This window comes from Fringilla coelebs, assembly GCF_963513975.1.
Source record: "Fringilla coelebs genome assembly, chromosome: 1".
NCBI lineage: Eukaryota > Metazoa > Chordata > Aves > Passeriformes > Fringillidae > Fringilla > Fringilla coelebs.
In genome coordinates this window covers 97,373,624-97,401,045 of record NC_140028.1, presented here as the reverse complement: position 1 = coordinate 97,401,045, position 27,422 = coordinate 97,373,624, and the positions used below count along the sequence as shown (strand labels likewise).

General features: G+C 39.1%; 1 protein-coding gene across 1 annotated transcript in view; it reads left to right on the top strand.

The window, feature by feature from the left end:
- Window positions 1-284: 284 nt before the first annotated feature.
- Window positions 285-27,422, top strand: part of FBXL2 (F-box and leucine rich repeat protein 2) — a 52,435-nt gene continuing 25,297 nt past the window's right edge. Inside the window, exons 1-2 of the mRNA XM_084202731.1 lie at window positions 285-383; window positions 13,981-14,042. Of these exons, the coding sequence (XP_084058857.1) occupies window positions 381-383; window positions 13,981-14,042 (65 nt within the window). The 5' untranslated portion in view covers window positions 285-380. The remainder of the gene's footprint in view (window positions 384-13,980; window positions 14,043-27,422) is intronic.

Below are 27,422 nucleotides of genomic sequence, written 5' to 3'. Positions count from 1 at the left end.
GACGATTCCACGATTCTGTGTCTCCAGTGCGTCTCCGGGAGGTCACTGCGCTCAATACAAATCCAACACAGGCCGCAGACAGCCGGCGCAGGGCGCAGCCACACCTGCGCGGGCAGTACCCCGCAGACCCCCGGGCGGGCGGGCAGCACCCCCGGCCCCTCCGCCGCCCTCAGGGCCGCTCCCGCTGGACGCCAGCGCCTTCCCCCGGGAGGCGGGGCGGGGCGGGCCGGCCCCACGGCGCAGGGGCGGTGCCGGTCACGCGGGCGCGCGGCGGCCCCGCCCCGGCTCCGGCGGCAGCGGCGGCGGCGGGGGCACCTGGCGCCCTCCTCGGGGCTCCTCGTCGCCGGGACAACCGGGATCGCCGCCGCCGCGCCTCTGCCATGGTGAGGAGCCCGCGGCACAGCCCCGCCGCCCCTCCGCAGCGGGCTGGCCCGGCCGCCCGGGGCGGGCAGCGAGTGCCGGCCGGGCCGTGCGGAGCGGCCCCCCGGGCCGGGCGGCTCAGCCCGAGGCGAGCGTGGCGGGCGGGGGATCGCGGGGCGCGGATGCGGGGCTGGGCGTGCGGCCCGGAGCGGGGCTGCGCCCAGCCGCGCTGTAGACGAAGGGAAAGGCGAGTGTCTGTCTGCCCCTCTGTCTGTCTGCCCCTCTGTCTGCGTGCCTGCCCCGAGCAGGTGGGGCCGCGCTGTTCCTCGCTGTAGCACATGCCTGCGTGTCTGTGGTGAGGTGTGACGGCGCCTTGCCGCCTCCTCCTCCTCCCGTGTAGCGCCGGAGCAGCCATGGCAGGGCTCTGCCTGGCGTGTGACGCGAGTCAGGTGTGTTGTCCGCCTGGATAACACAGGAGGGATGGTGTGTTTATATGGGTGTGTAAGGCGGCCGGGGAATGAAGGAGTGTCGTCCCCCTTATAAAGTCGAGAGGAAAAGCCAGGGCGTGTGTCGGTGCGCAGGGCAGGGATGGGGTGTCGCCGTGTGGATGCACGGGATGCTGGGTTTGGGCGCTGTGCTGTATCCTTATGCATGTGCCGCGAGTCAGGGTGTGGCCTGGGATGTGTGCAGATAGCAGATACACAATGAGCGTAATGCTGTGGCTCTGTGCGTATCTGCTGTGATTTGGGCTTCGGGTATGGTGTGTTTGTGTTGTAGCAGAGATGTGACATTGTGTGCAGGGCCATGACATGGCATCGTAGCTGTGTCTGCCTGCTGATGTCTGGTACGGGCTTGTTCCTGTGTGTGTATATATAGTGAATATTGGGTGTGGCATAATCTGTGGATATTTTTAAAGGCATGTGTGCTATGGGTGTGGCAAGGATTATCCGTAGTCCTGTACGTACGTAGCAGATACAGGGTATGGCATTTTGTGTGTACAGAGCAGCAGTGGCATGGGTGTGTGAGCGTGCGTGGTGTGATGTCTGTGATGTTGTGATGTGCATGCACAGATGCATTTATAATAGATTTGTGGGGTGAGTGTGGCAGGCACAAGGTTTGTTTCACCTGTATGTGGGGACAGCATGACACGGAGCACATGTGTGAGGAGGGTTGCAGCGGAGGAGGAAGAGCGGCTGCGGTTTGCTCTGTGGGGATGTGACACAGTATGTGTATGCCACGAGCGGCAGGGCAGAGATGCATCAGATGTTTGTGAAAGGAAGATGACAAGGCACGTAAGGGGGAGTGTGTAGGGACAGGCACAGCATGTTTGGAAAGATGATTGGTTTGAGCCCTGTTTTCAATTATAACTTAATTGTCTGATGCCTTACTGCTTCACAGTGATAGTTACAATGATAGATGCAGGAAAAAGGCACAGTTGCTGGTCTTTCCCACATGAGGAAGTACACAGTGTTTTAAGGCAGTTACTTCATGTGTATATTTACGTGTGTGTAATGATAGTAGGTTTTCTGGATCAGGTTCTGGGGAGGCGGAGGGAGCGCTCAGCCTGACAAAGGGAAGAACTATATTCCCGTGGAATTGCAACTTTTTGTCCTTTACATGAAGGCTTGTTCATTCACTCTCTCTTTTTTCCCCTGCACGTTGTTTTCTGTTCCTTCCCAATAATAGCCTGCGTGTTCTGAACCCAAACAAAGCAACCTTGAAAACTAAAATGTGAGACAGAATAAAAATATGGATAGACTGTGCATGATTGCAGTATGCTTTGGTGTAGAATCAGTTTGGATTTGCTTTCCAAAGGTCTTAGGATCTATCTGTTGCTACAAGGAGGAGTAAACGTCTGTGAATGAGGCTGTGGATGTTGTAGCATGGTGGAGTGATTGTGATGTGACTTAGTAACATGTTCTTCATGGGAGCTCAGGTTGGACATACCTTCCAAAATTTCTTCACTGAAAGGGTTGTTAAGCATTGGAATGGGCTTCCCAGGGAGATGGCAGAGTCACCATCCCTGGGGATGTTCAGGAAAAACTGTGGCACTTAGAGCCATGGTTTAATTGACCATATGGAGGTATTCGGACAGAGGCTGGACTCAATCTTGAAGATGTTTTTCATGTTTTTCATTCTTAATGAGTCTATTATTCTATAAATGAATATTCTCCATTCACCAAATTCCAGGCATGGAGATTTTCTTTGTGGTCCATTTTGACATTCCCAATGAGATACCTTTAGCAGTCTAAACTCAGCAGACATAGAATCTGCAAAGCAGCATTGGTGCTGTAATTGCACAGGGGAAATCTCAGAAATTATGCCATCTGCTCTGCAGATTCTTATATTGGGCAGCTTCTTAGTTGCACTTGACAGCTGTTAAGCTGTTAACCACCATTTTTTGTATTGTTTTAAAAATTTTCAAGTATTTTATTCAATGCATGCTTGTAATTCAAATTTTTCTGTCTTACAGGATTAGTCCTATTCAAATTGTTCTTTCCTTCTTAATTCTTCATAGCTTCATAGAATTAATTTTGAGCAATTAACACCAGACCTTTTAGTGCAGGGAATATCAATGTTCCTAAAAATCAGAAGGACTATTAGCTTACTGCTTGCTTATTTTACCACAGAATGGAATATTTGATCATCCTAGTTAAAATGAGGGATAGCATGGGGCTAGCAGATGTGGAAAGTTGCTGATAAAAGTCAGGTTTTCTGTGAAGTATGGCAACTATTTTTAGGTAGGTGTAGAAAAGTAGTACTAGTCTTGGCATTGGGACAATATTGATCTGAATCCCAGCAGAAGGCTACGCATTGACAGTACTTCAGCTGTTTCATCATTTGGAAGTCAGAATAACTGCATTAATTTAATGTAAATTGTTATCAACTGGCAATTCTGGCAATTCATTCTACTGAATTAGAAATGCACATAAGTGGGATATGCTAAGTAGGACAAAACCAGATGAAATTGTGACACCAAGGAGTTCTCCCTCAAGCTAGTTTAGACAATAGCCACAACATCCACTTTCATTCTTTCTGATAATCTTTTTAGGAAGATGATCCATATTCTCCATAGAGTTCTGCTTTTCCCTTTTTTGTTTGTTTGTTTGGGTTTTTTGGGTTGGTTTGGTTTAACCCCTCCATGTGTTTTAGGACAATGCAAGAACTGTTAAAATTTTTCATCATATTTGATGTGAATGTGATGAAGCTTGAGTCCAGCTGTTCCCCTGAGCCTCTACAAACAACTTTCCCACTTGAACTTTTAATGCAGAGTGAGACATTCTCATTCTTTGTAAAGCTTCTCAGAAGGAAGATTGTAAACACAGAGTAACTTCTATATGGTGAAAATCAGATTTGCATTCTTAAAAATGCAGAAAAACATATGCATGAGGCATTAAAAGTGTATAATGATGAACTTAAAATTGAGTACATACTGGTATCTTCTCTGTCAATTCCATTTTTTTTCAGGATCAATAATTTACTTGCATGTCTCTCAAAGCTTAAACTAATTGTTCTTGAGACTGAAGAACAAATGGTTTGTAAAGATTTTTCTCAGCCTAATTTTTCAAAAAAATGTGCTGTACTCTGAATTTCTGAAAATCTGTGTATATAGTGTGATTCTACAGCACTGTGAGAAACCAAATGGATTATTTTTGTGACAAAATTAATTCTAATGCAACTGTAGTCCCTGTGAATCATTTTGTGGTGGAAGCTGCCTTAGATTCTATTTCAGTATGCCTCTGTAGACTCTCAAAGTTACCTGAGTGGTCAAAGGAAAGTATCTTTCTCAGGGGTTTTGAACTTAGGCTTTTGCAACTTACCTTTGAGTGTTTGATACTTAAGGAGGGATTTTTTATGGTACCTGATCAAGGAAAAGTAAGCACAGGATCTGTAAATGCTTAATTTTTGCTGTCTCAAATGACCTCTCTCTTAGGTATCTGCCCCCATCCACTCGAACCAAAACAGAACAAAATCCATCCAAACAAAACTATAGCATGAATTTAAATGTTTGAATGGAGTAAATAATTTCTGTTGGGTACAGGGAAGTAATAGAAATGCAGCAATAGTTGACGCAAGGGCACATCAGCTGACAAAATCGACTACAGCCAATTTCTTGAGGGAGTATCTTTGCATTGGAGGAACCACTGCAAGAGGAGGACTGGAAATTTGCCCTTTTCTGGACTTGCACATTTTTGGCTGTTTGGAGCTATGAACTCCTTCTGTGTAGCCCACAAGAAAGTACTCAATATTTGGTATGAAGCTGCAGCTTCGACATATTTACCTTAATTCTTGTTACCCTCTTCTTTTTCTATTGCATTGTTTTCCTGCGTTCTCCTTAGTAGAGAGAAGGAAACAGTAAATTTGGTTTTCATTGGATTTGATTGCTGTTCATCTGGTTACCCAGTATGTTCTGTAAATTTAAATCAAGGAGACAAGGACATAATCAAATCTGCATAAATGTGAAACTCTACCAGTATGTCAAGTTTGTCTGTCTTCAGAGGTTGAAATTGAGGTCAGAGCTTCACAGAGAAAAGGCATTTCCATATCATAGCTTGATGTTACATGGTAGTTATATAAATATTAAGGGGCAAATGTCTAAGTGTGCTTGCAGATTATAGGCTATTTTCAGAACTACTTCTGAAACAAAAGTATCAAGATAATTTTCTTTCTGCAGAAACGTACATTTTGGCAAATATTGAATATCCAGTTTCTCTTCTAAATCTCAACCTATTACCTTTCTTGAAACAGTTTGAAAAAGATGTTTTGGAAATGCTACTGTGATGCTATTTCCTTGGAAGTCAAGTGTAATTACTGCTTGTAACCATGAAGAGGTACCTAGTTTTGTCTTTTATAATTGAAAGCTTTTATTAATAATGCATTTCATGTATGGCAGCGTTTATTAATTATGCACTACATATATGGCATATGTAGCCACAAAGCAGATTTTTTTCTTGTTTCTTTCTTGTTAATTTTCTACAGAGATTTGCCTTGCAGAGAAGATTTGCCCTTCATAGTAAAGATTTCAGGCTCAGTACTAGGAAAAACCTCAGCTCTGGCAGTGTTTAGGAGGCAGATCAAGCACTGCTTTGAAATGGCTTTGTAGAAACTGTGGAGCCATTTCTGTAATAAGCCATACCTTTTATGTCTCAAATGTGTTTTTGAAAAGCAGTTGTGGAGGGGGAGGATTTGCACTCAAAATTTCTGTTCCACAGGTGCTTAGAACAAGGGTTCTGACTGCTTCAACCATGCAGTTAGTACTTAAGCTGTGATTTCATCTACAGTTTGTGCTAAGCTTGCAATAAGAAGAATTGCCTTTCTGGATATGGGATTGCGTGACTGGAGGGAGGACTCTGTCAGTTCAAATTAGAATGGTGCAAACTCCTGGGGAACTGGACTTGCAGAAGAATCTCCGTGTGAACACTCCAGGAGGATTTCAGGTCTCTGTTGTCGTGCCATCAGCCTGTTAGTTTGTGTGCTGATATTGAAGACTGGGAATAAAACTTAGCCATATGTATGTCAATAGAAACAGCTATATGTAGAAGTGGGGATTCAGAGAAGTTTTGATAGGTATTCTCCTAAGGGCTCTGAATCTGTGGTATAGATTAAATTTGGATGGCTGAAACTGCATGGCTGTCCCTAGGCAAATGTCACAACATTGAAATGAACGGACACTAACTTTTCTCTTGGACTGATTTTGCTCAGGAACATATCATGTTCTGAATGCCCTTGAGAACGTGTATTTATAGTATGAGTCTACAAAATAGCATGACACCAGCCGGATTATTTTTGTGATTACACAATTATTAATTTGAGCAGACAGTCCTTGTGGATGTTGTGATGGAAACTACCTTAGACTCTTCTCCAGTTTTTTTGCTTAGAGTCTCAAAGTTACTTGAGTGGTCAAAGAAAAGAATCTTTCTCAGGTGTTTCTTAGGCTTTTGCAAATTCCAGTTGAGACTCTGTTTGATACTTAAAGAGGGATTTGTCATTTACCTGGTCAAGAAATACAGAATCTGTATGATGTATATTCAACCATTGTGAGGGGCTACTTTGTACCCTTGTGATGGGTTACAGGCAACAACTGCTTTGTCTACCTGATTTTAATTTTCTGCCATTCTCCCATTAATTAATGTGTCTGTTGCTTTCCAAGCCCTTAAAGATGATGATATGGGTTTCCCCATATTCCACTTCAAAGTACTTTATACATTGGACTGCTAATTAAATGCTTTATTTTAATTTAATTTTTTAGGAATAATGTCTAAATGCATCATCATGTACTGTTTGGAAGGTTATAATCTTAAAAGACAAGTAATGGATAATTATCTGAAAAAGGAGATGTTCAGTCATTATTTTTTTTAAGAGAAAGCAAATTGAAAGAAAGATTTGCCAATCAGTATATGACTAACAGATGACGAGGATAAAACTTTGTCAAACCTGTTTTTTCAGCTGTCTCTCTGCATATGTTTAAAGAATATACGGGGATACAATCAACAGCTTTTTGCAAATTTCTTAGTGTTTATGTGGTAGTTGTTGGATTTTTTATTTTATTTATTTTTCTTCCCTGATCTGAACCAGTCTCTAGTCATGGAAGATTAGGTAAGGAGTAGTTTATTTTTCTATGTGGTTTAGGTTTGTTCTGCCATCTCTGGTAGTGGTTGGAACTAAGTGCCTTGAAAGGCAAATGTGAGCTGGGTGCACCTGAATGAAGGGTTAAGTCTTCCATGTAGCTCCCATCTCAGAGTAGTATAGGGAAAGCAGAGCTTGCAAACCTTTTTTTGCCAATAAAGTGTAAAGCCTCTTTCTTTTAGTGATACATGGGATTGAACATAATGTTTTCTGCCGTGCTAGCTACCAAACACCAGTTACATGATAGCAAGTATTGATAAAATGTTATCTTTCAACTGAATTTTAGGCCTGCAAGTAATTAGGTCAATCACTAATCTGCAAACCATTGGGCTTCCCCTTTCTAACCAGCAAAATAGGAGCTATCCCACTGGAGTCAGAGGATTGCTGTCTCTTTGGTGACTTAGTAGGAGAGGGTGAGTCTTGCATTAGGGTATGGGCATCTCCGCTAACAGGTCAGGTTAACCTGTTAGACCTTAATACCCTGGCTGCTTGTAGGAATGAAGCTGTACTCTTTAAAAGGCTTGAGCGGTGATTTCCAAATATGTTGTTGGCAATAGGTGACTGCCCTTCAGAAAAACACACAGGAAAGGGTGATGAGAGCTGTTTGAGCAACAAACAATGGGCTGGTGTGCTTGAGGCAGCAGGAAAGGCAACCTCCAAGCACCTCCTGCTCTGCACTGAGAGGCACTCGAGTTGGAACAGCCAGAGGCCTCGAGGTAGAGTTGGCCAGCTGTGGACTTCAGCTCTGAAGTTCAAAAGTGACCTTGTTCTGTCACCCAGTAAGAACAGGGCCTTGAGAGCCAGGCTGATGCCCTCCAGTAAAATGTGAATGATGTGGTATGAATACCAGTGCTGGCAAAACAAGAATGATGGCTTTTCTGGAAGAGAATCAAGCAGCAAAGTGGGCAGTGTGGCCAGCTGCTTCTGCCTGGAAGGTTTTATTATGTTAAACAGCACTTATTCTGGGGAAATTTTAAAAGCATTATGGCCCTTATAAGCAGCCTTAGGTTATTGGGAAACATTAAGAAAAAAATAGAGAGATGTGCTCAGGTGCATTTAATCTTCTCTGAAGGTGAGCCTTAACTCTTTAAGATGACCAGCACAATAAGAACAGAAGCATTTGATGTGAGGTGTTGCTTTTGTTCAGTCAATTTGTCATCACAGCATTAGAAGTGAAAATACCCCAAGGAAAGACCAGTGCAAAAGATCCAGGGGGTATCTGGCAGCCGGGAGGAAGCTGTAAGGCTACTGAAGACCATGCCCTAGGCTCTAGCAGTGTGTGTCCAAAGAGAAGGAAATGTTAGCAACCACAGCAGGCAGGAAGGCTGAATTTTAAAATGTACAAAGCCATAACCTGAGCCAGAGCAGGGTGAACAGCTGGAGCATAGGAACAAGAGCCTTGAGGGCAGACAGTATCTGTTTGTTGAAGTAAAAGATTTTGCCAGTCTGTCTCTGCTGTAGACAAACTTGTTTCAGGATGGGATTGCATTTCAAGGTTCATTTTGGTGTATTACAATTTTTATTGATTATACAGAAAACTTTACCATGGGTTCTAGTTTAGCAGCAGTCCTGTGTCAGCAGTCCTGTGTCAGCTGTTGTGTCTTCGGTATCACTTACTTCAGTTCTGTTGGCAATGTATATCCTGTCTAACGCTCCTTTTGTTGCCTGGATACGTTTTGCCACTTGCATGGTATTAAATGGTTCTGCCTGTCTGATGCATTGATTGCACATTTCTGGAGGAAGCCCTAGCTAGCAGCAATTCCCTGAGCATTAGAGAATTTTATACATTTATGCTAGAGTGCAACATGGGATAATCTGAAATTTATGGTTTACCATAAGTTTCATGGCAGTTTGTTTTGCCTCTTCTTCCTCCTCCATTTTTGTGGTGTATTTAAATAGAGAGCTTTTTAGGAGGCTGTTCATTAGTTTGCTTCTGAGCTGCTCCAGGTAGCAAAGCCAATTTGGTGGCTTTCCTACCACTACAGCACCAGGTGCTTTCAATTCCATGGCAAAAAGAAAATTGCACAGGCAACAATTAGGTGTCTCAGTAGAGGAGGAAAGAGGTGCAGCAAGCTGCTGGGTTTTGTATGGCAACAAAAATCTGCACATCAAGGTACTGAATAAAATTTTAATTTTATTTTGTCAGGATTTTCCTTTAAAATTTGGTTTTACCATGTCTATTAGTGCATGGATAATACTTAATAAAAGTTGTTCTTTCCTGTGAAAACCTGAAAGACTTGATGCTTTATACATATGGTGGTATTTACAATTTAAATAGGATGTGTGTTCTGTCAACCATAGAAGGGAAGGAAATATATGGGTTTAATTCCAGCCTATTGTCTCCTTTGGTGGAAATGACCCAATGTTGGTTTTTTTCCTGAATTGATAAATACTTCAGCCTTGTTTTCACTATATATGTCTTTTGCTGGTGCTGTTTAGAGTCTTTCACACTTCATCTTCCTCAAACCTACTTTTGCCTAATTCCTTTAGCATGTTACTAAGCAAGGCTATTTTTGAGAGTCTGGGTTTTTAATAACTTTTGGTTTGAGAAGTTGACAGGTTGAAAGCCCTTATCTACTCTGATTTCAGTGGAAATTAGATACATAAATATCTCAGTGGAACTGAGCCATAATGGATGAGCTGCTACCAAAACTGTTTCATCTGTTAAGAAAATAGTCCTCTTCAATAGAAGACTGAATGAGAACTGAAATTGCATGCTTAAAAATATATATATATAAGGACTGTCACCAGAATTAGTAGTATAACCTTATTTTGGTCTTGAAATAACTCCATCAGAAAAGATTTCTTCATCTCATTAATTCTGGGGAAAACAGGAGACCCTTATCACTAGCTGTTAGACCAGAAGAGATTAATGTGGTGCTTTCAATGGTGGCATGCTAAGTGTGGTGTACCAAGAAGTAATGTTCTAGGACTAGTGGCAATTAGTATGTTTAATAATATGGAAAGGGAGTTCAAATGGTGAAATTATCCTTTCTGGGTTTCACAGATTTACACAACGGGTGCTTTTATAAAGAAATTTTTAAAAATGCAGTTGCTAAAGAAGTTAAATGTAAGAAGATATCAGGTAATTTTTAAAGAAAGTACTCCTTTTTTAGCTCATAACCAATCTTCCAAAAGTACAGTGAAGATATTACCAAGAGAGATCAGGTAAGGAATGTAAGAAATGGCTCAAGATTCAAGAAATAAGGAATTGCAGTTTTCTCTTGTGGATTTTGTTTTGTGTTATTTGTTTTTGCAATTCTTTTAGAATGTGGAGATCTTCTGTAACTTCTGTTTACAGGAAATTTGAAACTGGTTTTAGTGTAACATTTATTACATATGGTCAATCGCATCCTTTTTCCTTGTGCACAGATTTGTCTGTGATATTTGGGGATTTTATACAGTTAAAACCATACTTTTGTAGAGTTTGAGATACCCTATCTTTAATGCAGTCAAACTTGCTACCAAAGACAAAAGCAACGAGAGAAGAAATATTCTTTCTACATTCAGGGTATTCTTAATTGTTATTCTGGGTTACTGTGTACAGATATTCTGAGGGCATGTTGATCTGTAAGTGAAGAAAAAAAATATTTGGCAAGAATACTATAATATTGTTACAGTGATCAGACATTTCCTTAACTGAATGTTTTTGGTGGATTTTTTTTTTTTTAATAAATAGAAACAAAACTAGAGGTTATGTAATAAAAATTAAGTTAAAAAAAAGAACAATACATGAATGTACTAGGGTTCTTGCTTCATTAATGAAAGTTTTAAATCATCAGAAACTGTTCAAACAATGAATATATTGTCATTTGCACCTTCTGTCTTCTTTCTCTGCTTGCATGCATTTGAAATCATGTTACAAATGTTTATCTAGAAAATTACTACTCCAGTTGTCCTGTGTCTCTTCTCTGCTAGGGGGAAAACTTATTGAGGGGCCTTTAAAGCAGCCCCTCTAAAGCAGCCCCTCTCTTCTTCTGAGATGCAAATGCCATATGGCTCTAGAGGCTAATAATCTTTCACAGAGTAAAAGAGTACTATAAAGAGACACTTTCATTTTTCTAGATGTGCTTTTTCCATAACAATAATACGTTATTATATGAGAACTGCTGCTAATACGTACAAGAACACAAAAAAGTTGCTGTTTGAGGAAAAACAGCTTTGAATGTGTTTGTGGCCTCATCTGTGGGTGGTGTAGCAGGTGTGGTACTTTGTGTGGCTGGGCAGGTCACATGCTTCTTGTAGTATGTAGTAAAAGCTGTGCTTTTCCCATTTTTAACTGGGATTCCTGAATGAACCGTATTGATCAGATAGGCTGTCATGTATTCAAAATAGTTTGTCTGTCCAACTTTAACTTTAGAATATTCTTACATAAAGATTATAAGCTTTTTTCCTAAGAGTTGCTGGTTTGGTTGTAAGTTTAGCTTTTCAGCTTGGCCTCAGTGGAACAATACTTACTACTGTGCTGTGATTTGTAGCCAAATCACTTCTGTTGATGAACAGTTGAAAATACTATTTAACGCAGAGGGCTGTAATATATGCTCAGGTCTTCAGAGCAACTTGCCTCATACCTTCCTAACTCAAATCCTGTGTTATCCTCACACAATGAGCATATATATGTGTGTGTGTGTGTGCGTGCGTGTATATGTCTTTCTATATGTATATCTCCATGTTACTGTGTACTTGAGAATCTGTGGTGAAAAAAAAAAGAGGATAGATTTTTTTTTTTTATACAGGCAAAGTGACAGCACACATGTAAAGTAGTAGCACTCTGCAAAGTAGGTTTATTTAAAAATATATGCTTATGCATATATGTGTCTGCTAGATGATGTAACTTTTGAGGCATTATCTGCAGCTATGGAATAATTTAGGTTAAAAGAGGATTTTTAGGTCTGTGATACTGAATGTTCAGATTCTCAACCACAATTAATGAGACTTAAGTTATACTTGTCTGTTTTGTCACAGACTTTGCATGCTCTCATGGAGGCGACATCCTTTTTTTGTGATTTATGTTCCTAACCTGCAATGCACAAGAATATTTCCTTACTTGACTCTTTAGTGATACTAACTTCTATGACAATGGCATATATGCCCCTTTTTTCTGGACGAGTTCTGCTGTAAACACAATTAGGCATACAGTCTCTTCTTAAAAAAAAAAATCCCAATATATGCTATTGTTTTCAGACCCCAAGCTGCAAATTTTGAGTAGCATATAATATAAAAATGGCACACATGTGGATAATTCATAAACCTATGAGTTGTCAAAAGTCAGAAGCAGTCAACCAGTTCTAAAAATGTCATTGATGTACATGGTATATTTCAGCCTAAAGGCTGAAAGTATCAGCAGCAATGGGTATTGGATATAAAACAACCAGAGCAAAGCTGAGCCTATGGTCAGCCATGTGGAACTGCTTAAAGCCAACGCCTCTCCTCTGAAGGAGCTAGAATTGTCCTGTTGAAATATGTGTTCATGGTTGTTTTATGCTTTGAATATCTGTAGTCCCCAGTCTGTGAATAAATGTGCTGCTCCAGTTGCTGGAAAAGGAAGCTTGATTAAACTTGTCAGTCCTATTGAAAGTTGACAGCTTTATTGTCTTTAGAGGTGAGGATAGCTGTGCACAGAGGTAGTGGGTGAAGAAATCTGTGTCAAAATTGAAACCAGTAGTATGCAGTTAAAATTGAAATCAGTCTAGGATGTACTGGATGAGAAAAAAGGTTCTTGGCAACAGCCAGAAGGAGGCTCAAATTTTCAAATCTTACAGTATTTTTGGGAGAGAGATTTTCAAAATTCCCAGGTGTGTAATTTTTGCTGTCTCCCTTCCTTTATGAAGACAGAGCCAAGCTTATATTTGGCTTTTTTTTTTTCTTTCCTTGCTTTTATGGACTTTTTTTCTTTTTTCATTTTTTTTCAGTAGTTTCCAAGTATTCAGTGTGTGTGGACAGTAGGATGAACAACAATACCCTGATGTCAAGAACAGCATATCCTTAATAAAGGGAGAAGGTTTCTTCCAGTTGTTTTAATGTTTTGTGTGATTTTCATGTTTACCTTTTAGTGTTCAGAAAACTCATCTGTTTTGGATCCTTCTTCCTATTTTTTGTTTCTGGTATTGTGGACAGCAAATGAACTCCCTAAAGCTCTTCTCTTTGCACAGGAAATGTTTGCTTGTGACTTTGACATCTTCCAGTCTTTGCCATGGTTCCTTAAATTCCATTTCACCTTCTGTTTTGTTTAGTCGTGTGTTCCTGTGGTAAAATTTCTCAAACTTAAATATTTAGACTAAGTTGTAAATCTGGTCAACATCTTTGTTTTAGTCTTTCTATTTAGCTGTTGACTATATAACTTTAGTATTGCCTGCTTTTTTCCTTGGGTGTTTTCTTTTAGTCTCTCTTTTTTTTGTTTTCCCTCTTAGGATATGTATTAATTATATAAAGTTTGGGTGAGAGGTATTTTCAATTTTTCTTGTAGCATTTCTTGACCTGCTTACTTTGCTTATATAGCAGTTGCTGCCCTATATGTGACACTAAATTCCTTAAATGTACAGATAGTTATATTTTATCCATATTCACATGCCTGAGCCAAAGTATTTGCACTGTAGACAGTGAAAGGAGGGACCTGAATAACTGGGAAGTGTCCAGTTTTTTTGGTTTTTTTTTGTAATGGGACAGTTTTAGGACTGTGCAGCCACATGTCTTGCTTGAAGTTTCCCTACTGCTTTAAATACTTCTTTGTGCAGTGTAAGTGTGCTTGCTTCATAATTATTAAGTGGCTCCACAATTTCTGTGTGGTTAAATTAGCACTAGGGAAGAGCAGGTGTATATGGGCTTTGTTTTGTACACTGAAATTATTTTATAGTCTTGACAACTAATATGTTGAAAACTTGATATTAACAGTAATTGAAGAGAATTAAGCACCTAAGTAGAAGGTGAATAGCCTCTTCAAAAGATGTTTTTCTTGTTGGTTTTTAAAATACTGTTTTTTCTTTCTGTTTCTAGGTTTTCTCAAATAATGATGAAGCCCTTATTAACAAAAAACTACCCAAAGAACTTCTGTTAAGGTAATTGTACATAACATTTTAAGGAGTAAAAACCTGAGGATTGTACATTGCTTATGTGTCTCACAGGCTATCAGGTGCTATTCATTCTTTCTTAAATCCTCTTGAAATAAGTAACACACCTGATTTAGTCCTTGGAATTCTTGACCTTGTTGCCTTGATTTGTTTTAATTTGTTCAAGTTATACTGTACCATGGAAGATGTAATTTAGTTGTGATTTTTGACTTGTATGTCAAAAAGAGAAATAAAATGTCCATAAAACTTTGGTGTACCAAGTAGTCGGCTCTTCCACTCTCTCAATGTTTTATATCTGTCTGAAGAGCCTGATTCTCTAATGTAGTGCACACTCTTTGTGCCATGAACTTTATTATAACACAATAAAATACAAATTCAATATCAGAGCTTCCAAAAAAGTCAGTGCTCTATCTAAATAATAAAGTGAAAAGCTCTATCACCATTACTGCCAGTCTGTGTTGTATAAGGTAGAACCAACAGAGGGATCTTTCTTATTGTAGTCATTGGGTTACTCATAAATTTTATCAGCTTGCTGGTGTGTGAGTAGATCATCTTTGCAAAAGTTACCTAGAAGACCAAGATCAGTAAGTTCAGCCTATGTCTGCTGGATGTCTTCATGCTCTCATATGGTTGAAAGTTGATTTCAAGCATAGAATAAACCAACTGCCAAATGTGGAGCTATTGCTTGGTTGGATGTGGCCACTGCAGAGCTGGAACTGAACCAGGTCAGCAACATCTTCTGTACCTACAGAGAGGATTTGTTACAGACTAATCCTTAAGGTGAAAGAAAGAAAAAATGTTTGGTTATGATGGTGCAATTACAATTTTTAGTACTGGTGTTATTGAAATTGAGCTGATGATTATTTTCTTAATATGCTGAAGAGGTGTTTGGGTCAGCTTGTGTGTATGTCACTGTTTCAGTCTGATTTGAAGTGGAAGAGTGTCTCAATGGTATTTTACATCTTGTGCACAAAGAAAATGCTCCTAAAATCATTGTGACTATCACAGTGCTCTCTCAATGATATTAAAATGCAGTCTGTTGTTAAAGGAATTGAATTTTAAAAGGCTTTTCATTTTTGTTGAGATATATTCCATGTGGTGACAGACTATAATTAGACTCTTGGAACTGTTTAGAAAATGTAATTAAAAGAGACAGTCACTGAAGGATGCCCTGAACAGGAATTCTCATACCTTTTCCTTTGTTGAACTCCATGCCACACATGAACCACAAGATAAAAGTCAATGTAGGATGCTGCCTCCTTAGCTAAAAATCTGCAAGCACTTCTCTTCAAGCATTAGGACTCCCCAGTATTTGTGGAAATTACTGTCCTTTTCACTGTTATGGATACTGAGTATCTCATTTATGTAATTGACTATAACTTGTTTGTATGGTTTAGGTAGTGAAAAGTATCATGTGCTGAGATAGTAAGGATCTCTTTTGGAGCATCTTTCCTAAGAGAGAGGCTGAGGGTGTTGGGCCTGTTCAGCATCAAGAAGAGATGACTGAGAGGAGTCCTCATCAATGTTTATCTGTACCTGAAAGAAGGATGCCAAGAAGATGGAGCCAGGTGCTTCTCAGTGGTGCCTAGCAATAGAACAAGAGGCAGTGGGCATAAACTGGGACTCAGGAAGTTCTGCTTGAATGTGAGGAAGGACTTTACTGTGTGGGTGGCCATGCACTGTAACAGATTGCCCACAGAGGTGGTGGAGTCTCCCTCAATGGAGATATTCAGGAACCATCTGGATGCAATCCTGTACCATGTGCTCCAGGATGACCCTGCTTGAACAGGGAGGTTGACTGCATGACCCTCTGTGTTTCCTTTTAACCTGACCCATTCTGTGATTCTCTGATTATAAAGAATTCAGTAGGAATAAAATCCAAACAAACAAGTCCAAGTAATTAGACTCTACCAGTGGCTTAGCTGTTTGTTCTTATATTCAAGATAGCTTTGTACAAAGCAACTTGAGGCTTATCTTGGATTTGAGGAAGTAGTGCAGCTAATCCCTGCCACTACACTGTTACAGCAGTGTCTAAAGAAGCCTTTTGCACAGTTGAAAGGCTTAGTGGGGCTGGAACAAGAACATAAAATATCCCAGGCCAAGCTTACACGGAACTGATTCAGCCAACCATCTATTTTTTGTGCATGAATGTCCTTTTTGCAATTGCATGGTGATTTACTAAAGTAGTGTTGCAGATGTAGCTAGAAGAGTTGATGATCTGAGAAACTGAACTGGGACTGTCAGCTTTGTCCATAAAGAACATGATGATCTCATGAGTCTGCTCTGCCAGAGAGAAATAAAGTGCATATTTCATTATACCCACAAGACTGTCCTGGTCACCAGGGTTTTGAAATGGAATGGAAGGAAAAGTGTGAGAGAGGTGCTCTGTAAATCTCCTTTTGAAATTGTACTGGTACAGGAACAAACTCACAAGGCCAATGGCAGGGCATGTCAGAGAGAGGGCTATGCACCTGGGTTCTCATCCCTGCAGGATGTAGATATCTAAGGAAGTTTCAGGGCACAGACCTGCCTGTCTAAAGCTTTATCAGTGGGGAATTTGTTTTATGAGCCTGCCCCTAAAGGCTGTTGTAAGCCTGAGTCTGAATGCCTTTCGACTCCTGAAACAGTATATGTTCATGCTGCAACATGTTTTAAAATTGTCTTGCCCTATGGCAAGACAATGACAGGAGACCTTAAATATTGCTGCACTGGGTGTAATTAATATTCTAATTATTTTTCCTTTATTAGCTATGCAGTCTGCCTTTTAATTAAAAGGAGAGTAAACCAGTTGCAGTGGAAACATTTTACTCAGAGAGCTGGAACTGAACAGTAAATACCACTGAAAGTGTCATCAAATGTACTTAGTTTGCTTCTTGTTTGTATCAGATATGTATGAAAACTGTTAGCATTACAGCCCACTTTTAAAAAACTCCTATTGGGCTTGTGGAAAAAATGTGATTAATATCTTGTTACAAATTCCTGGAAATTAAATGTAAACACAGTTTCTTCTGTTTCCAGAATTAGTCTTGTTCTCATTTGCATAAAGTATTTAAATTTATGTAATCTGGCTATAACAAGGAGTCAGTCCAATTTTTTCCTCTAAAATTGAAAAACTTTTTTCCTGATGGTAGACTTACAAAATAAAACCAATTGGAAATTTATTCATAGAATAATGTTGCAATACTTGCATACTCTAAAGTTGAACAAAGTTATCCCTTGGTCTTTTACTGCAGTTTATCATCACTTTTAATATTATGATTGCAATTATTGCTATTACTAATGTAACAACCAGAATTATATTGGAATGTTTTCAAGCCAGTGTCATGTCTGTTGCCCATTTTCTGTGGAGTATCTACTGTGCTTCTAAGTAAATGGTTGAGATCCCGAACTTCTCAGGCACAATACTCTTTTGAAAGGATAAGAAATAGGAGATTATTTGTTCTTTCTCAAGCAGACTCAGATAACTGGGCAGAGGAGGAAGAAGATATCTGATTAATATGGACAGTGGTGCTTTTGAAGAAGACCCTTGTTTGGAGGGGCCAATTATACTTTGAGGTTGGTGGTATAGCTGGAGTGGAGAAAGGGAGGTATTTAATTTGTAACTTCTTCAAGTTTATGGAAATTCCTTTTTATTTGTCATATCGGAGTGTATTTTTACCTGTGAAAGAAATAGTCTGCTTCTAAAAAAATTTTTTGTAGTATTCAGGCTAAAGGAAAAATTATCACCCTTGTTAGCTGTTGCAGTGCTATTAGTTTGCCAATTGGCAAGGAATGCTTGTTCCCTTCTACTATTACATATTGCAAGACGTAAAAGTTGGATAAATGCTCATTTGTATGATGTTTAAGAATTGTGTGGTGGTATTATAAATTGTGCAATTTAAGCAGTTTTTGGATGATTGTAGCTTTTTTCTATTTTTTGTAAGCCTATGTGTTTATGAGAAAGCATCAATTGAATATACAGGACATTCATTGGTAGAATTGAATTGGTGTCTGAAATTCATAAACACTTATCTGTCATCAGAAGAATGAGAAATCAAGTCAGGCTAATACAATTTTTAATTGCTGGGAAAAAACTGTAAAGCAATGGATTATTACAGTTACAGTGCACATTTGAAAATAAATTGAAACCAAAAAAATGAAGTCTATGTAATTAATGTTAGAATGTCCTGATTTTTTTTTTTTCTTGATAAAAAGTAACAAAGCACTTCTGGAAGGGGAGATACAGCCAGTTCTTTTGGCATGTAGAAAGATGAGTAACATTTGTTAATTTGTATTTTACCTGCTAATGCTCTGTGAAAACTGTAAATTTTTTTACAAAAGTAGTAAGCTTAAGGAACAGAGATGTTTGTCTCTTTCAGTTGCTTAAACCATTTTCAGTTCCTTTCTGCCTACAAAGTACCAACTTCATAAATTGTACCACAAATATAGAAACTGTCGTGAATTCTGTTGTAAACCATACTTTCTAGAGTAGATCTTACCTATCAGTCTGAAAATTTGAGTGGTCAGTCAGATTTAGAAGAGGATATGTAAAGTTTTGGGATTGAAATTAGGAGAGGAACCCAGGAGTGGCATTTCAGCAGCAGCTCTTTTTGTAGGCAATAATAAATATGCAGCTTGAGAGTTGAAGTTTTCATCTGATGAAGTTTTGATAAAGTTTTTCATGCTGATAAAGTTTTCGTGTTTCTATTCTTTGCTTTTATTACTGCGTGCTGCTTTTTGCTGAGCCTTTAGTGTGTTCATTGTTGTAGAGAAAAAGTAAGCTTAAAACTGGTGAAGTGAAACATAGTAATTGATGTATTTGAAGTGATGCTTTACCATCTGTGTGCTGAACTGTGGGGGAAATAGAAAAGAAATACAGCAAAGGCGACAAAAAGAAATTGTCATAATGCCATGGGTATTTCTTAGCTAGGTCTTTGGATGGCCCACAATTGCTGTGAAGTTTGGCTGCTGTATCTTAGCATACAGAGTACTGACTAGTGAGTCAAAGAAGTGAAAAATACAAAACTTTTCTCTGCAGCAGTTCTTGGTTGGTAAGAATTTTGTAAGCAGAAAAACAATATATGTGTTTTGAAGGGGAAAGGAAAAAACAATCTGTCATCCCAGACATGGTTCATTTTCCCCACTACAAGGATCTGTATAATTAAATAGGGAAATATTTCACCCTGAATAGCTGAGACTGCTGTTTAGTGTTTGACAGTCTCGGGGAAACATTCCAGTTTTATAATGCACATGCAGTCTTTTATTTTGATTTTAGAGTGTTTTGCAAGTCTTCAAAGTCCTCTATAGTAGTCTGCCAAACAATTACAGTTAAACTGTTTAGAATTAGAAAGAGCCAAATTGATACAAGTATGTAAACTATTCACAGATTGTAAACTGAAGGGATTATATTTCTTATGAAAGTAAGACTTCTTTTCTGTATATTTTCACAAATCTATGGTTTTTGTAAAGCAGATTCTAATATTGCCTCATAACAAGTAATTTTCATTAAGTCTTTTAATTTAACATGCCTGAAGTACAACTGTCCAAAAAATTAGTGCAGAGCAGGTCTAATTCACACTATTCAGTATGGTGTGAGTATCCTTTAAATATTTGCTAACTAGAAATGTGGAGACTAATACTGACAAGAAGCAAGCAGAAACAATGCAACAGATGACAGCAAGTCCTGACTCACTTCTGTGGAGTCATATATTCATTTCCAGTGGTCCTTGCCTCTGAAAAAGTGATCAGAAATTAAACTGAGTAAGTGATCTGAATGAGCCACAGGCACAGGTCATGGACAAGATAAAACCTTTGGAAATTAGTTAAATATTTTGATCTTTAGCTAGAAAAACAACAGAGTTATAATTAGGACTATATAAGATATACAGGGTTCTTTCAGAATCCTTATGTGCTTTGGCACATAAGGATTCCCCAGCTTTTAAATTGGCAGCAATTTAAAAAAATAATATCACATTATCAATGCTATTTTTGTTGTAACATGATTTATGTAATATTACAATTTAGTCATTTATAGTCATTTAGTTTCTCTGTGCCTTCAGACCTGAAGGTAGTGTATCTAACTTCAAATACACACAGACAATGCAGTAAGTTGCAATTTTCTCATTAATCAGCTTTTTAAAGAAAAATTTACTTTTATTCTGGGGAGAGATAGTGTTTTAAAACTTCCCAGTGACTTATGTTCAGGACAGAACCTGGGCTCTGCCTGAAGAAACTGAAGGCTGAATCAATGCTTGGTGGTCAGTGTACCCCCTTCAGAATGTGGAGAAGGTCTCATGTTGACCTTTTTTTTTACACTGCTACATGCATTGTTTGTCTGCTTATGAAATTCTTACCAAGATCAGTTCCAGATGCAAGTTTATATTTTTCAGTTCTTTGCCTCACCAGTCGGCACTTTGTATCCATTTTTTCCCTTCCTTGTATGAAATGCTAAACATTTGCAAATGATTATATGAACAATTCAGCTTGAAATTGGAGTAGGTAGCTGCCATCCTCTATTTAGTATTTTTAAGTGATTTGGTTTTGTTCACAAACAAGTGCCAGTGTAAGCTCAAAATGGAATGTTTTGGGCAGTGATATTTCAGATGGAATTCCTTTAAAAATGTGAGTGAGAGGCTTGAAGAACAGATGCAGAAAATTGCACACTAGTGCTCTTGTATACTGTGTTAATGAGGAAGAGGAGGTATGGAAATGGAAGTGGGGTTTTATTGTTTCAGGGTGCTAAGTAAAATTTGTGAATTTTGAAAAGCAAGTATTTTCTTTAATGTTTCTGCTTGGGGCTTCCTTATTAATGGAGTGCTTTAGCTTTCCATGGTTCAAGTTACAAGTATTATCTCTCAGTAAGAACTTGCTTGTGATAAAGGATTAGTCACACTGGAACAAACAAAACAAAAGTAAATAAGTATTTGAAGGAAGAGTAACAGCTGAAAGGAATATAGCAATGATTTACACTACTTTTGGAATTGTACTTTACCATTTATTTTGTTTCATTTTGTTTTTCTTTTATGTGCTATTCTAACTCTCTTTGGAATCTCATATTTAGTGAATACTTAATTCTATGTAGGTCTTTATTTACCTTGAAACTGGATTTTATTTATATTCAGTCTCTTCATTCATTCATTATCAGAACCAAATGTTCAGAAGTATTAGTGATATAATGAAGTCTGCTTTTTATATTGAGGCAGAGGGGGGAATGTTCTTCCTCATTTCCATGTGAGAAGTGCCATCAAAGAACAAAAAGGCAGTCAAAATATACTCTTACTTTCTAAAAAGAAAAAAAAAATCTTAAATATTCATGCTAGATAGTTTAAATAGAAAACCATACATAAAAATACTCAGACTTTTTAGTCTGTAATTCATGAAGTATTTACAGAAGAGGTGAACGTTATCTGTGTTTTCATGATGCAAACTCAGACATTAGGAAGAGAAGTCTTTTGTTAAAGGTCATCCTCCAGGCCAGTAGCAGAGCTACAGGTTGGATCAGGTCTACTGAATCCTAGTCCAGCAACTAACTAAAGCACATAATATCTGTGGTTTATGGAGTGTCCCTAAACTGCATGTCACCAGTGCATGATGTTAGTTATCGACTTCTCTAGCTAGGCACTAATGTGCAGGGCAGGTATGGTGGATTTTTCGCTGTTTGGTGCCCAGATTATAATCCCTTCACTCGTGAGAAAAAAGAGACTGTAAGATAGTTGGAATGCCCAGTGGGTTGTATTAGGACTGTGGTCTGCAATTTAAACCACTGTGAACTAATCATTAGGCTGACTGCTTTTATTTAGTAAGATGTGTTATAGTTGCCAAATTTGTACGTCATAAAAATAAAATCTATATTAAAAAATTATAGACTAGCTGAGGCTGGAAAATTAAACAGAACTGGCCCTTTTTGAATTTGTCATTGGGCATTTTGTTTCAGATACTGAGAGTATCTGAAAAGTTTGCTGTTGTGTTGTTATGCATAGTCATACTTTACAAATAAATAACACTTATTTTCAAAGAATGAGTAATAGGATCCACTTGTCTTGCAAGTAACATGTAGACCATAAAAGGTTAGATGCTGTCCTTTCTAAAATGAATCCAGCAAAGCTGATTTCTTTTGCAATGGAAAATAGATGTCAGACATCCTGTAGTTAGCCTAGTATTTTGCAATTGCCAATACTTATGTCAATGTTCTGTAGTAATAAGTACTTTGGTGAAAGAAAAGGAGGTTTGGCTTGTAAAGAAGTGTTTTTTGCATTTGTTACTGAAAGACTTTCTATGGAGATCACCTGAGAAAGATCTGAGTTGTTTACAAGTGGAAACTGCAGAGTTAAATTACTGGAAAGTTTTGGAGCATGTAACAGAGTTCCTCGTTTAAGTGCTTTACTTTTCAAAATAACTCATCTGCAGTGAAAATGGGTTTGTTTCAATATTGACCTGCATTAGATGAGTCAGTGGCTGTGTGCTTTGTGTAGCAATTACTGTTCCTCAGCCTTTTGCTATTGAAACAGTCCTGACAGATAAGATACTTATTTTTTTAATAGAAAATAGTCAAATTCCTTAAGATTTAAATATGCCTCACTGTTTATCTTTCCAGGACAAGTGTTATGTTGTGGTTTTATTGAACAAGGTATTACGGGATTTAGCTGCAAAGTTGGTGAAGTTCAGAAGTGTACCAGCATTAACATTGCTAATTTAATCATATAGATATAAGCTTGTTTATTTAATTTAATAGTCATTAAAGATTCCGCTTTTCTGAATTATGGCTATGAGTTATTTCTCTTACCTGTATGTTTTCTAGCCTGCATATTTTTATTCTAGTGTTTGTACCCAGTGCTGAACTACACTTAACCATGAGATGCCTCATACCCCAGTAGGGTGTTAAGTAATATGGAGGACAGAAGGTGAAGAGAAATCTCCCGTGTATAAAGAATTGTAAATATAGTTTCTATCTACTAAGTATGACATTTTAGGAGAAATACAAGACAGTTTCTGTGGTGGTTATCAGACTTCACCTCTGTGTGTGTTCAGACTCAATTAGCGTTCACAAATAGTGAACTGAGAGTGTCTGATGCCCATTTCCACAGTTGCTTGGTGTCATGGTTTGACGCTGGCATAATGCTAGTGCCCCCATGAAAAAACATTCTTCTTGGTGTCTGCTGCAAGATGTGATCAGAAATAGAGCAAAGCAGGCTTCAGCTTAGGAATAAAAGGAAAAAAAACTTTATTAACTTACAACTATATGTAAAAAGAAACATGCAGAACTCAGAATGAAAACCTTCCAAACATTCCCCCTCCTCCCCCCACTAAATTTCCAACACATCACAGTAAGACAAAACCTTGGATTCTCAATTCAGTTACCACCCCTCAGATCACTAACTCTCAGTCCTTCACCATCCTTCAGATAATCAATTCTTAGTTCATTAGGAAGAGAGGAGTCCCTCTTGCACCATGGGCTTCCCCTGGAAACACAGTTGAAACCTCTTGTGTTTCCCAGTCACAAGTGACACTGCCTGGAGAACATTAGCCATCGTGACATCTTCCTTCCATGCCCAGTGCTCTCACCACTGCACATGGACCAGAGCTGCTTCTAGGGTTTTCCTTTTGAGGGTGCTTTGCCCAATTCCAAAAAGAGCACAGTCTCTCACTTTCAGGACACATGTCCCCCCCAAATTTCACCCCCTGGGGCTGAGGGGTCTCAAGAACAGAGATCTTCTTTTCCACTGAAGATCAAGGGCACTAACCACCCTCCTCACCTGTCGTCTCTGTTCACGCACTCCTTCACATGACATCACTGCACTCTCTTGGCTCCGAGACATTTCCTCCCCCTAAATGCAGTCTCTGTGTCACAGGAAAAATGGTTCTGTCCATGGCTGGACAAGAAAAGTCCAGCCAAAGGCTGCTCCATCAGCTCCTCCCACCTAGGATTCTTGTCAGCTTCTCTTGGACGTCTTTCACTTGCACAAGCTTGCATCACACTTGCCCATTTCCTGCTATTCCATCTCTATCTCTCTCCTCATTCAGCTCCAGGAGGATCAGCATTTGTAAGGTTTCCATCATCCAAGAAACGGGTTAAAATCTCAGGCTCTGCCTGACCAGAACTCCCACGCTGCCCTGCTGGGCACCTTCTCACTGCCTCCCTTCTCCTTCCTGGTTGGCCCTGCTGCCGGCACATGATATCGAATTCCAAGGTTGCGCAAGCTCTCTGTCTCTTTGGGGAGCTGACCAATGTCTCTCAGGGTTCCTCCTCCCTTCCATCCTGCAGGGCCTTCACTTCCCTTCTCTATCCAAGGCCTGGCCTACCTCACTGCATGGCTTCCCCTCCCAGCCGGGCAGGGCAGGTCTGAGCTCTTCCAGGGATGGAGCCCAAGAGAGCTTCCCCCTGGGTGTTCTCAGCTTTTAACCCCACTGCGTTCTCAGAGGCGTATCCATGTCCTCAGTGGCCACACCAGGTGCCAGTATTCAAATCTGAGCACCTATTGGTTTGACCACAGCATCCCAAAAAATTCACTTCCTCTCAAACCAGGACACTTGGGCATGCCTGGAGAAAAAACTACTAGAAAAAAGAAAATCAAAGCTGTGAAAGCTGTACTTTGTCTCCTATTTTCCCATGCATGTAGACTTTACTCTTCCATATTGCATGTGAAGGACTTTAATGCAAAGAGATTTGCCATGCAAGGAATTCTACAAGTCAGTAAGAAATCCATAGTCTAAAGTGGGAAAGACATAACAGATTTGTTGTGTGCATGTTTTGTAACAACTGGACAGTGTGGCAAAGTTGAAAGGATCTTCTAAGCAAGTTATCTAGTTGATGTGCTGTCTTCACTGAGGCATTTCTCATCTGTATTACTTTGGTTTTCATTTACTTTGGTTTTCAACTTAGATAAAGTTTGTTATCATCCTTGTGTGCAAAGCCACTATAAATTTAAACAGCATAAAAACCAAAAGTGCTGGTTGTGGAATTCCATTCATAATTCAGTTGTAAACAAACCCATATCTTAGGTTTTCAGTGAAGCTTTTTAGAAATTACCAGGTGTTTGTCATACCAAATTCTGGGGGTAAGGCCAGAATTTCTAGGAAGTGTCTATGTGTGGTACTCAGTGCATGCATCTCATTATCCATTTTTTATCTAACCTTATGGCCTTGTATCAGAATACCTACAATGAGTAATTGCTGGGGTATTACTTCAAAAGCTTATTCTCCATATGATCAAATGTGGAAGGGCCTTACAAAAGCAAGAGAGAAGCAGTTTGACTCTTGCACAAATTGATTTCTTCCTCTGTAGGAGGTGCACTGTACAGTGTTGGGGTTTTTCGAAATAGCTTGTTTCTTTCTGTTGCCCCTTAGGGAAGGAAACAATGTTAGGAGTCAGCTGTCTCTGTGTTTGGAAAGACATTGGGCAATCTATTTATAGCACAAGAGAATAAAAAAGCACATGTGGAAATACATGGGAAGATGCTGGAGACTGTAGATAACCACTTCCTGTCAGCAGAACCATATGAATTGCAGTGGAAGTGTCTCAAAAAGATGACCTTATGCTGAGTTATGGTGAGTCTTGGGTATCAAGCAAATTCCAGAGTAGAAGAATATGAATCCCAACTGCAGCACTTTTAAGGAGGCAAGAAATGTGTGAGATTCTGTAAGATTCTTGTCTGATGCTGTGTCAAAAAGGCTGTTACAATGGCTTGCAATGGCTTTGAAAATGGTGGCGATGAAATCATACTTCATGTCTGTGTACAGCCTTGTTGATTCTAATTAATTTTTTAATGCTCCATATGCTTCTGATGTCTACATTTGAAGAAACATACTGGACAAGTAATGGGCAGAGAAAAAGTGATTTAAAGAACTGAAGTAAAACAACTGTTAAAATAGGAATTAAAGATGACATGATAAGTGGCTTTTAAACTTGGTGAGGATAAAGTATGAACTGCTAAAGCACTCTTTAATTTGGTGAAGAAAAGTAGAAAACAGCATAGAGCTGAAAGTCAGACATTCACCTTGGAAATAAGGGAAACATTTTGACAGAGTGATTAACCAGTGGAACAAACTACCAGAGAAGGTGATGATTTTCCATGTCTTGAAGGCTTTCAAATAAAGAATGGATCCTTTTCTCTAAGTTAGGCTTTAGCCAAATGCTAGTTTGCCATGAGGGAGTTGAGGAACTCTGAGCTTGTACAACTCTTTGTGCCTTTGGCATGAAGCTGACATGTGCTGCAGGGACTGTTAACATTGAAAGGTCTCCAAGGCCAAACTCATGAGGCACATGTCCAGAGTGGTGTGTGCCTAGGGATGAAAAGGCTTGAAGGGCTCCAAGTGTTGGTAAGTGTATTTTCCTTCTTGAGCTCGATACAGGCTAACTATGGAGAATGGAATAGCTTGGGACACTAGAACTCAGAACAGATGATCCTAAACATTACTGTGAATTTATTAACTTAATTTCCATTTCCTTGTGTTAATACATGCCAAAGACTGAAGTGGAAATGAATCCTGCTGCTGGCTGTGTTCACCTATGTAGCTGTGGTCATAGAGGACAGAAGTGCTATACAACCAGCAGCTGCCCTGCTTGGTAGTTTTTTCCAATTTTTAAAATTGTAAGTGCCTGCTGATGGTCCTTCACCCAAATGCCAGACAATGTCACTGTCTGTTCCCATCTCATTTTGTTGGTTGCATTTAAAGTCTGTAAAGACTCTGAAGTCTTTTAAAAACTTGAAATGACTTTAAACCTTGGAGTCTTGTGCCTTCTTGACCAGTTTTCCTGACTGGTAAGGATTTGCTAGTAATTCTGTGGGACTGCAAGAAGACAAGACAGTGTGTGTTAGTGGTACATATGAAAGACTGTATTATAGAGGGGAAATAAATAGAAAAGCATGGAAAAAAGTGTTTTCAAGCACATGTGCAAGATGCCTCTTTGGAATTATAAAGGTACTTATTGGCTTCTCTTGCCTATTGTACTGTATAAGTGAAGGGTAATAATTGTGCTTTTGATTGCTGGTAACGCATCCTTATGTTAACTGTTTTGATGGGGACAGCTTGGGCTGCCTTGCAGGAAAGATTCTTCTCTATAACAAAAAAACCCCTAAATGCATCACAAATGTTTACACTTGCTAAAATATTTCTTCTCTTAATATAGAATAACCACTTCCAGTTTTTAACTTTTTGAAAAGTCACTTCATACAGAATGAAGCAAAAATAAATACATCTGTTCTCCATTTGGTTTTAGTTTAACTTAGTTTTTTTTAGCAGAAATCCTGCATCAGCGTTAATCTCTTAACAGCAATAAACAATGAAACATGAAGATAGGCTGCCAGACAACTCAAGAGTGGTGGGGGTGTATAAAATACCCTTTCCTCAACATCTTACAGTTTCCTCTGTTGTTTCTTATTTTGGTAGAAC